We start from the raw sequence: 12,054 nt of genomic DNA, 5'->3' as shown, positions 1-12,054 counted from the left end.
TATATCGCCACGTTGCTTAGATAAGCTCAAGGACTTGTAGAATTTTAAAAATTCAAGCCCTAAACCCTAATAATCAGTCCACTTATATACTACTTTTTAATATAAACTTAAACTTATATGCAAGTTAATGAATTCCTATAAGCATGTCATATTGGATTCAAGTATTTCATTAATCTCTGCAAATGGACATGGATTTTCTTCTGACAGAAAATGCTAATATTTAGAAGTATTGCTTATTTGGGACATGTATAACATATTGAAATTATTTCTGCACACACTTCTTCATTTGCATAAGTACATCACTTGTTGACATCAAAGTATTGTATAATAATTGATTTCTTTACATGTCCTAAACACGTGGATCACTGGATCCCCTGTGCAAGAATTGGAGCGATGTATAAAATGATGCACAGAAATGTTGTGCAAACATTAGTATCCATTGTGCATTTAGCCTATAAATAACAAAAAGGATTCACCGTATAGGTTTCAAAGTTATGATAATACTTCTAAAATTAGACGCGCCATCTCTGCCTGTATCAGATACTATTACACTAAACCAACTAGAGTCGGCTAAGTACCGAGAAATTTAGATAATATACATGAGATCATTTTATCTTCCGTACGACTATACAATAAAAAAAAAAAAAAAGACTATTACAATAGATGTTGCTAGTAGATTATCACGACTGAACTCACAAATATAATATAACCCCAAAGTGATGTAACTACAACTTATTGGTACTACTGGTACCGTTTTTCTTAATAATATTTCTCTTTGCTGATTTAAAAAAATAAATGAAGTATTGAACTATTAGCTTTTCCTGTATAATTAGCTTACCATTTTTTACTCTAAATGAATTTATATGTTGGTATGAGCCACTTTAATGTTCATTAGTATTTTCCAGTTGCTGTCCTCGGGTTTCTATCACCATGGAATATTGTCATAAAAAGAGTCTGAGCATTTGTAGCAATGTCAGGAAGCAGAATCCAGAATAACTTCTGTTAGGATCAATTTGGCCATCCTTTGTTCTTGGGGTGTCTTGTTTTTACCTTGTGTTCCATGTAGACAGTAACAGAAGATAAGCTTTGTGCATTTAATGATTGATAATGGAGGACGCTTCATTGTCTTCCATGTGCTCTTTCATGTCTCATTTAGATACTCTAAGTTTTCACTATAAATAGATAAAGTCTACAAATGCAACTCACTAGACCTTGACTAACAATACCTACATTGAGAAGTTAAGTCCAGCAGTTCCCAAATGGAATCAAACACATCAAGGTTTCTTTTGAACTCTTCAACTTTGCACTCAGTTTTCTACCAAGAAAAACAAGATGATGGCATAATTGATCTGGGTCTTAGTCTAGGAACTGTTCGACATGAAGCTTACCATTCTTCTGCCAACTGTATGGGTTCACCCCTCCTTCATTCTTTTAATTCTTCATTTTTCTAATTTCTCATACACCCTTTAGGCAGATATTTTTGATAAAAAAAAGAGAGTAAATAGTATATAAATAAAAAATATAAAAGATTTTTACACTATTAATCTATCAAAGATTATCATGTACAATAATTTTACTGACTTTTATAATAATTATCTTAAAATTTATACCAACATGATTTTTTATAAGTTGATAGTATAAAACACTAAAGTTGCATAGAAATTAAATTCTAAGAAGAAAATTCATAAGTCAATTCAGTTTAGTCATGTGTAATTAATGTCATTTGTATGTTGATGATTCATCCGAGATGAGTTATATTACTAACATTGTTAGCAGGAAATCAACTAATACCTAACTTTGAAGTTGTAACATTAACAATTTGAACTTAATTAATTTCCCACTCTCTTTCTCGAGCTGTCCTCATATAGTCTAATGAAACTATATTTGCAATCAGTGTATGATGAAGAGCTTATGGATTGGCCTCACTCCAATCTCAATCTCAAGAATTCAAGAACAATGCATTCTAGATCCGTCCACCAAAATTTTGATGAAGAGATAGAGGGCGTCCAGAGCAATGAGAGGTGGGCTTATGTGAAGGTTAACATGGATGGGGTTACCATTGGTAGGAAAATTTGTGTACTTGATCATGGTGGATACTCAAGTCTAGCACTCCAATTAGAAGACATGTTTGGTAGGCAGAATGATCAATAATGCACACTTCCAAGATATTTTTAATTTTTAGTATAATTTTATTTAAACTAGTAACATGTTTTTAACTTATTGTACAATTCAGGAAGCCAATCTGTTTCTGGATTACGACTGTTCCAATCGGGATCAGAGTACTCATTGTTCTACAAGGACAGACAAGATAATTGGAGGCCTGTCGGTGATGTACCATGGAAGTAGGTCCCGTTTTACTTGCCAAATTTTCTAAATTCTATTATAGGTCATTTTATCAATAATTCTAACTGGGTTTTTTTTTTCTCTCTTTCACTTCTTTTATTTTTGTCGCAGAGAGTTTATAGAATGTGTGAAGCGGTTGAGGATTGCAAGAAAGAATTCGGGCATTGTTTCCTATTCATCAAGATGCACCTAAATTCCGTGTCTCTTACTTGAGTAGAAATTAAATTAATCAAAGTTGTTTTGATGTCCTTCTGTTAAGTTGTTTTGGCCATGTAATAGTTGATGGATTCATTCAAACTAGTGCACATGGTATATTAGAAAGCAAGTCCGTGATGGAAACGTACCTTACGTGACATGTAATGATTAAAATGGAATACCAATAATCACTTCCAAAATTCAATCAAGGACTTTAAGGCTTCATTTGGGTGACTATGGGTCCATCGCTATAATGCAGTTGCTCAGTACAACATTGTTGCATTAAATTAATACCTAGTAAATAGCAATCACTACCGAGACAACTGTTCTCCGTTATTTCTCTCAAATTTCATGCTACTAATTTAGAAAATACAGTTGTCTCTCAAGTTCCTTTCACTGTGACAATGACATGTTTCCCGCCATTGGCTTATATCAGAGTTCTTCATTCATACTCATCCTATTTATTACCGTAAATTATAATTAAGTTGTTTTAGTTAATGGTTAATTGATCAGCGTAGGTTAGTTATTGTAAATTTTCTGTATTTGATTTTCACCAATAAAAAAACAAGATAATAAATTATCTTACAAGTTATGAAAAAGAGTTTGATCTAGTTATAGTCATTTATGGTGCAGAAAATCAAAATTTGAACCATGAGACATGTGTCAATGTTTAGTGTTTAACAATGACTTGAACATGATTATCTCTAAAAAAAATACATATGTTTTACTAGCTTTATAAATTTGTTTAATTAAAATAAAATTGTATGTTTAACAATTTTCACACCACTTGAATTTATAGTTTATAACTTATTAAATTCTTTTTTTATTCTTTGCTATTTTTTTCTACAAAATAAAAGAGTTATATGAAACAAAATCATACCAACTTATCCTTCTGTTATTTTAGTTATCTTAATTTATTGGTTTGTTGAACGATAAATTTTATCAGATATTTCTAATTCAATAACTTTACAATTTTCAATGTTTAACTAATTTATCAGTTATTTTACTGTTTGTAAGCAAGAAGATGAAAAAGCCTTAGACTTTTGTTTATTTTCTCATATTGTGGGCTTTCTTTGTCAATAGGAAGAAAATAGATACCATATATATAGCTTCCAACTTATTACAAATATAGCAAACGTGATACAAAAGTTTTTATTTTTAATATTCTAGCTTTGGCACTAAATTCACAACAAACCATGTGAAACTCAAACTGGGAAAAATGCTGCGTGTCAAAGTCAAAAGAATGATGAGACTAATTAGCAGTTAAATACAAATGACAGCCATCATTATTTTTGGTACGGTTAGAGTTCATTTCTTAGGGGCCTAAGTGGGAGCATCTCATCCACGTAAATCAACTCAAACAGTTTAAATTGATTGAGTAATTTTTATATTTGAGTTTAACTTATCAAATCAATTAAATTTTTTAAATTTTTGATTAAATCATGAGTTTTAATATCTAAATTTATTGAATTATTAACTCGTTAATTTATATTAAATTATTATTATTATTATTATTATATGTAATATATAATATATATTTTTAAATTTTTAAAAAATCAAATATTATTAATTATTAATTATATAGACTTATCAATATGAATTAAGTAAATATCAACACATTTAACTTGAGGATCAAAACAATAAGGATTTTACTTATTAAAGTTATTTTAGATGAATTTCTATAAATATTTCAAATCTATTTATAAAGAGTAAATTTCATAATATCTTATTGATTTTTGTAAAAAAAATGTTTGAAACTCTTCTCATTGTGCTTATTGAAGTATGATAATATTACAATATTTTATTTTTAATAAAAATCTAATAATAAACTATTGTGTTTGATTCATTTAATAAAAAAATTAACTTATAAAAATATTACATTTAAAAAAAAACAAATAAAATTAAATATTTTGACTTATTGATTCAACCCAACTCAATTCAAAATATTTACAAACAAGTTAAATTGACCTGAGTTTATTTTTATTCTTAAAAAATCAATACAAAACAACTCATTTAAATTTAATTAAATTGAGTCATAAATTTCTTCATCCTAACCTAAAGAAACCCGCTACACCCTTAACATTTCACCTCAATTCGCGCCGCATGTTAAGCCATCCCAAGCCCAATGTCGTCTTTATCAACGTAAAAAAAATGTAGGGTATATCTCCTAAAGTTTGTAAAATTTACAAATGTGTGTAGTCAGCAAAATCTTATGGATTATACATGCATCTTAGACTTAGAGCGCAACATGAGGAATACTTATAACTGATAATGCAAAAAATCATTTAATTACTAAAATTTGTGAAGTGCAAGCAACTTAACATAATTTGTAAAAATCAACTCTTTCGATTTCTCATTTTAAATCTTAGAATAATCAAATTTTTAAAAATTGGACTTTTTAAAAAAGTTATTGGTCAAAAGATAAGTCTCTTTTATTTTCCTTCGTACCAAATATATAGCACAGCGGCGCTAATGGTTTATGATTAGTTACAGATTCTTGCAATACTCACAATGAAGAACTACCATTTTGAGTCGTAAACATTTTTAGTTTGGAACCTTAAACAATTTGCATGTAATAAATCAACTAAAAACTAAGAAAATTTGCATAACGAAGCAACTTTCAGCACTCCCATATCACAATAGCTTTTTATTATATTTGTTGATAATTTCAATATTTATCATGTGCATAAAACTCAAAATACTAAACTCCTGATAAAAAATGTAATATTTATCTTTTTCCTCCCACCATTCATCCATAGTTACCCACCTATCCTAGACCTGCAGACAGCTATGTTAAGCTATGTAGTTGCCAATGAAACAACCCATGAAGCAAAATGTAAGGAATTTGACTTTGAAGCTCGTTACTTTTGTCTTTTGTTATTCTTTCTTCGCTTAATCACAAAGTTTGAGAAAGAAGGGTACAATTAGATAAATACATACTACAGTCAGTCGTGTCATTTATGCATATATAAAGTCGAGAGTTAATAAAAATCAATGAAAAAATTATCAGCAAAATTAACTAATGTTTTTAAACTGTACTAACCATTGAACTAATATAAATACCGGTTCACAAATGAATCACATATAATTGAATTGATAATATTTAAAGTATATTTTAATTTATAATATATTTAATAACATAATAATATAAAATCATAAGGAAAAAAGTTAGATAGTCATAAAGAGATACAAAAAAAGCAATAATAAGAGTGAAGTTGACAAATAAATATAAATTTAGTTAATATTATTAATAAAAAAGTATATACAGTAACTTCAATATACTGTATTAATGAACTTTTAATAATGGTTGTAAGGGATGACAGTGGAGTACCGGTAAATGTTTAAGTAACCTAAAGGGACCACCATTAAGGGTCACCGACAATTTTACTGATTCTTACCCAATAGTGATTCGATCAGTGACGCAGATAGTTAGACTTAATTAAAAATCTATCGTTATATTTGGGTACATCTACACCAATTTCTTAGAGATAAATTAAATACTGTAATTTTTTCAACAAAAAAAAATGTAACATTATAGTAGTAATAAAAAAATTTAAATGCAATTATGTACCCCTATTTTATTGGATAGGTAGTTTTGATTCATATTATTTTAAAATTAAGAAATTTCATCTTCTTACTTTTTAAAAATACGTGATTTTAGACGTTTAATTCTTGTATTTTAAATTTTTTGTAATTTTTATCAAAATTTTAATTTTGTCTATGTTTTTTTTTTTTTTGGTTCAATTGAATCCTGAATCTAATATATTTCTTTTAAGGTATCATTAAAAAATAATTTAATTAATTACAAAATAAGAAATAAAAAATAAAATGTTGGCAAAATTAAAGATTAAATCAAAACTATAGATTTTTTAAAATACGAGAATCAAAATTACGTTTTTTTAAAATATGGGGATCAAATGTTTGTATTTTGAAATAGGAAGATCAAAATTATAAATTTTTTAAAATAAGAGGACCAAATCTCTCAATTTTAAAATAAAGAGATCAAAATTACATATTGAGTAAAATAAATGAATGAAAATTACATTTAAGCCTAAAAAAATAGAGAGTGGGTGATCTACACCAATTATTAATTTGTCCAATTCTGAATTCAACTAATGATTTATTAAAAAAAAAAAAAGGTTGACACAGTGGTATAAGATCTCAATGCATTCACATGAGTGAGAATGATCTATTTAGTCGAAGAACCCGTATTCGATTTCATCGTGTGCAAAATTTCCTTGAGTCAGCGATTGTTAGGCATCACAAGTGAGATAGTCTCTGATCCAATAGATTGGGAGACACCTGTGATCTATGACCTAGGACAAAAAAAAACTAATAATTTCTAATGATTTATTGGTTTAGGTTGAATTTTTATTTTAAACTTTTAACTCACCTATCAACATTTACTGAAGTAATAAATATCCAATGTTAAGTTTTTGTTTTATGATGTTATTGATATAAAGTATTTAGTAAAGTTTAAATCTATAAATATTCAATGTTAAGTTTTTTCTATCATGTTATTGGTATAAAGTATTCATCATTTACAAAACTCCTATTTGAAACTTTGCTTAAAAAAGACCAAGTTTGATATCACTCGTACCAAACTTATTGGTTATCCAATGTTAAGTTGTAACTGTCTGCATAATTAAAAAATGGTTAAGAAATAAGACAAGAGCTATCTTACCTCATAACTTTTGTATATGTATCACATGTAAATGCATGTTCTCCTCATTATCTGTGTGATACTTGAAAACTTGACTATTATTTTAACTTCGTATTGCTTTTTAATATTTTATAAGTTATATAATACAAATCTTATTTGATCAAAATATTATTATTTCGTAAATATTTATCATTTATTAAATAAAAATAATAACAATATAATATAATTATTTTATTTGATAAATATATGATTTTGAAAAGAATAGTATTAATAATTATGTATCTTTTATTCATTTCTCTCTCTTTCTCCCTATTTTTTTATACATCATTTACTTTGTTAGTGCTTTTTCTTAACATATTTAATTAAATTGCTTTCGTAAGTTAATTTATTATTGTCTAAGTAAGCTACCATTATATTACTAATACTATGTCTCTTACAAAAATTTCTTATACATTATCTCTTCTAATTAGTATTTCGTAAGGAAAATATTAAATAAAATAGATATATTTAGTGTCTTAAAAAATATAAAAAATTTATTACTTTATCTAATAATAATAATGCAGAAAAATTTAGAGATATAGTTTATGATTTACGTGTTTGTTTTGGCACTGAAGTAGTTCACTTGACGCACATTCACTAGACGCTATACACTTTTGCTTATATGTAAAATCAATTTTGATGCGATTTATTCCTTACGTGCATGTTGCATATTGGACGTGTGTCCAAAAATAAATTTAGTATATGTTTGAATAAAACTTTGGACTTTGGAGAGTTGAAGCCTGAGTAAAGGAACTCCAGCATTGCAATATTTCCAATGGCAAAACAAGCATGCTCTTATAGTGTGTTAAAATTCAAGTCATACCTTAAAATAGGTTACAAGTACGTGACCAAAGAAATTATTGTATACACTTGCCTATTATTATGGTCAATCTTCAAATAATTAAATTTTATTAACTCGTGAAAACAAAAAACAAAAAAAAAACTAAACTACATATGTTATGAAAATTACTGAAATAATGAACACGCACTACTCCCAAACCGTACAAAAAATATTTGACCTAATAAGATTCCAAACACGCCCTTTAATGGTGCAAAAAGGCGAATGATGCGTCAACCCCATTACCGATACTGATTAGAGGGGTTAAGAACAAAACGTCCAGTCAATTGAATGGTGATGCGATAAGATCACCATTAGGAACCCAACCAAGTCTTTCCACTGTCCTCATCAAGACTCAGACATGACAATACTAAAACAGCAACACTGTTCTTTTGACACCAAGGCATTATTCATGTATAACCCATTAAGTTCACCTAGGTACGTGGAACCTTAAGTTATAATTTAACTCCATTGTCGTGTGAAAATAAAAAAAAAAAGGCATTATTCTTGATTTCATGTACAATGAACATGACACATTTTAACAGTAAACTGATGACTTAGATTAAATAAAACTAATTTGGATCGTATGGATGGTAAATTAAATTATATATATTCGGGTTAAAAGAAAGGATAAAAAAATAATGAGTCCCCAAAGCATGCCATGTCTCGTAGGTTGTAGCAGAAAAATTGATGATTTTTGCTCAAACAAGATGAATTTCTCTTCTAGTGCTCCAACCAATAACAAGGATTCATGAGCTTGAAGAAGACATTGTTAAACGTGACCAAGACAGAGTAAAAGGCAAAAGCTACACAAATGAGCTGGATTCACAGTGCACAGCTCCCTGAAATTTCTCAATCAGAGGAAATACTCAGTCTATCCAAAGCATCAAGCACGTGCCTCATAGTAGGTCTCTTTTCGGGGCTGCTATGAACACAAGCCATTGCAATCTTCAAAACTCCAATAATCTCCTCCTCCTTATCTGCATCTTCACCCAAGTAAGGGTCTAACACCTCCAACACTGGCTTCTTTTCCTCAATGCACAACTGAATCCACTGAACAAGGTCTATTTCTGAGTTCCCCACTAAGACAATGGATGATCTTCCTGTGATCATTTCCAACAATATCACACCATATGAGTACACATCCCACTTCTGTGATGGCTTCACCACTTTCAGTGCTTCTGGTGCCATATAACCATTTCCCAACACATTGGTTGTGACTTCAGTGGATATGCTCTTTTGCCTTCCCTGTAGTTGCTCCGCGGCCACTCGGTTCGATTGCAAGGTCGGAGACCCTCCGGCAATGTTTGCAAGGCGCCCAACTCCAAAGTCAGAAATGTGGGGTTCCATGTTGTGTCCAAGAAGTATGTTACTTGGCTTGAGGTCTCCATGGACATATTTTTTGGGACTAAATTCATGAAGATAGAGCAATCCCTTTGCAGTTCCTTTCATGATTTTCAATCTATAGGTCCAAGATAGTGGTGCGAATGTGTCAAGTCCAGCCTTCCCTGAAGTTATAAAATGGAACCAAACAATCAAATGAACAAAAACAAAGTGTTAGGTTAGGCCGAAAGGTCAGTAATTGCCAATAAGAAAAAAAAGGCTTGTGCTTACAAAACTTACCATGAATTGCTGTAGCAAGGCTTCCATTGGGTATATAATCATATATGAGAAGCTTCTCATCAACAGACCAGTAATAGGCTCTCAGAGTTGCAATATTTGGATGCCTTAACTTCCCTATTGCTTCAACCTCTGTTTGGAACTCTTTAAACCTTTGAGAACCTCCCTCTCCCAATCTTCTCACAGCCAAAGCAAGTCCATCTTCAAGCACCACTTTGTACATAATCCCTATTCCACTCTTACCCAGAACAAAAGCTGAAGCCTTGAGAAGCTCATCCAAATCAAAGTTCACATGGGAATCTAATGGGACAAGATCATACTGCTCAACATTATTATCAGATAGAACCTCAGAGTCATCCTTTCTGAAGCAGAAGCACTCTTTCCTCCCTTTCCTTCCCTTGCTAACATCACTCTCATCCAGATCCTGGTTAAAACCACAAACCCTTGAGTAGCAAAAAGAGAACAGCAAACCTAAAAGGCAAATTCCAATTATATCACCCACAACAATGCCAACCACAGCTCCCTTACTTAGCCCTTTGTTTTTCTCACTTCCCCTTGAACCATTACCATCCCAAGGTGAGTAGTTATCAGGAATAAATGGAAATGAAGAAGGTGAACTAGCAGATGGAATATCAGAGCCACATGAATTCTTCAAAGGAGGACCACATAGATCAGGATTGCCAATAAAAGCAGTTGGTCCTCTATTCATCAAAGCACCATTTTGGGGTATTGGACCATTTAAACTGTTGTAAGTAAGATCAATGTAAACCTTCTCAGGCAGATTACCAAGGCTAGCTGGAATTGAACCACTAAAATGATTATGAGACAAATCAACAGTTCCTTGCAGGCTTGAAAGATTTCCCAAGTCACAGGGAATTGACCCATTGAACTTATTGAAAGAAAGGTCTAGTCTTTCCAGAGAAGACAAACCAGTACCGAACCCATCTGGCAAAGGGCCAGTGAAATTGTTCTTACTGAGAACAAGGGTTTTGAGTCTCTTGCATTGGACAATTCCAGCAGGCAACGATCCATTGAAGAAATTTTGTGACAAATCTAGAGCTTGAAGGTACCTGAGGTTCTGAATCTCACTTGGAACAGACCCAGAAAGTGAATTGCCATAAAGCACCAAGCTTTGAAGTCCCTGAGCCTGAAAGAGCTGTGGAGGCAAGTTTCCAAAGAGCTTGTTGTTCCTGAAATTGACATGGCGGAGCTGGGAGAGAGATCCCAGAGAAGAAGTAAGAGAGCCATAGAGTTTCCTCTTAGGGATGCTAATGGACACAACAGTTTGGTCCTTGCAAGTGATCCCATTCCATGAACAAGGGTTTTCATCGGAGGAATTCCAGTTACTCATGGATCCTTGTGGGTCTGTAAGGGACTGCTTTAGTGTCAAAAGCACAGAACCTTCGGCATTCAGAGAATGCACCACAGGTGCAAGAGAGTTGCAGGAAAGAAGAAAAAACAACAAAGCAAAAGGGAGCATTTCTCCTTCCTCCAACAAAGTGACCGTTGGAGCAAATCCAAAAATGCAAGGGGAAGAAGAAGAAGAAGAAGGGTCGGTAGTGAGGTTAGCTTAAGCTTAAGCAGGTTTGAGTTACGGAAAAGAAAATAGAAGAAAAAAGAGGTGGAAAGACAGAGAGAAAGAGAATGCAGGCTAGGCTGTGTGCGAGAAAAGCTTAAACAGAATAGTGAGAAAAGGAAGTGTTGAAGAATGGGAAAGCAAGACCAAAGCCTCGGGGAGAGTTACTAGGTTGTTGGTGAGAGACAATGAAGAGAGAGAAACAACAACTCACTACACGAGTACTATTCTCAAATTCTCGCAATATTTCTTTTATCAAAGTTAGAGCATGTTTGAAAAAAAAAAAGGTAAAAAAGTTAATTAAAAACTGACCCAAAAACTATCGGTAGTTCGAAATTGTTAGTTTTTTTTTTCAGAAAAAAAAAATCCCCGTTAAATTGAAGTTCAATCGAATCGAAGGTAAGTAAAATTTAATTAAAAATTATTTTTATAAAAAATTAAACTCAGATAATATTTAAATAATTTAATCTTATCTTCAGCATATTAATTACATTAATTATTTATACTCAATCATTTAATTCAAAATTATTAACTAAAAGTCAACAAGTTAATTTATTGAATTAAAAATGTTTAATAAAAATATTTATGAAGTGATAAATATTTCATTGAAGAAATGAATAAATATTAAATGATAAATATATATATATATATATATATGCTATATAATATTTTCCAAATATTAAATTTAATTTTATGGATAAATTATTTTTGGTAATTATAATTTTAAATTTTTAGTTAATTTTAAACTCTTACACTTTTATATATAAAATAAATCATTTT

The 12,054-nt window shown here is 30.7% G+C and overlaps 2 protein-coding genes and 1 long non-coding RNA gene across 3 annotated transcripts; 2 read left to right on the top strand and 1 right to left on the bottom strand.

Annotated features, from left to right (window-relative positions):
• Positions 1 to 1,225: 1,225 nt before the first annotated feature.
• LOC114402103 (auxin-responsive protein IAA32-like) lies at positions 1,226 to 2,151 on the top strand. Its single transcript, XM_028364631.1, has 2 exons — positions 1,226 to 1,404; positions 1,895 to 2,151. The coding sequence occupies exons 1-2, from the start codon at positions 1,260 to 1,262 to the stop codon at positions 2,149 to 2,151; spliced, it is 402 nt and encodes a 133-aa protein (XP_028220432.1). The 5' UTR covers positions 1,226 to 1,259.
• Positions 2,152 to 2,239: 88 nt separating this feature from the next.
• On the top strand, positions 2,240 to 2,747 carry LOC114402251. The gene is made up of 2 exons (XR_003664397.1): positions 2,240 to 2,342; positions 2,455 to 2,747. It is a non-coding gene; the product is annotated as an uncharacterized LOC114402251 (long non-coding RNA).
• Positions 2,748 to 8,565: 5,818 nt separating this feature from the next.
• On the bottom strand, positions 8,566 to 11,477 carry LOC114403688 (receptor protein kinase-like protein ZAR1). The gene is made up of 2 exons (XM_028366798.1): positions 9,702 to 11,477; positions 8,566 to 9,586 (listed from the first exon to the last, which is right to left on the bottom strand). The coding sequence occupies exons 1-2, from the start codon at positions 11,176 to 11,178 to the stop codon at positions 8,931 to 8,933; spliced, it is 2,133 nt and encodes a 710-aa protein (XP_028222599.1). The 5' UTR covers positions 11,179 to 11,477; the 3' UTR covers positions 8,566 to 8,930.
• Positions 11,478 to 12,054: the final 577 nt, after the last annotated feature.

Source organism: Glycine soja, chromosome 20 (genome assembly GCF_004193775.1).
Source record: "Glycine soja cultivar W05 chromosome 20, ASM419377v2, whole genome shotgun sequence".
Lineage (NCBI taxonomy): Eukaryota > Viridiplantae > Streptophyta > Magnoliopsida > Fabales > Fabaceae > Glycine > Glycine soja.
Note: the sequence above shows the minus strand (reverse complement) of the source record. Positions and strands in the feature narration are given on the sequence as shown.

Coding starts and splice junctions, on each gene's coding strand:
- LOC114403688 (XM_028366798.1), bottom strand. CDS start 11,178: ATGCTCCCTTTTGCTTTGTTGTTTTTTCTTCTTTCCTGCAACTCTCTT. Junction 9,587..9,701: donor CCTTGCTACAGCAATTCATG/GTAAGTTTTGTA, acceptor TTATAACTTCAG/GGAAGGCTGGACTTGACACA.
- LOC114402103 (XM_028364631.1), top strand. CDS start 1,260: ATGGAATCAAACACATCAAGGTTTCTTTTGAACTCTTCAACTTTGCAC. Junction 1,405..1,894: donor TTACCATTCTTCTGCCAACT/GTATGGGTTCAC, acceptor ATTTGCAATCAG/TGTATGATGAAGAGCTTATG.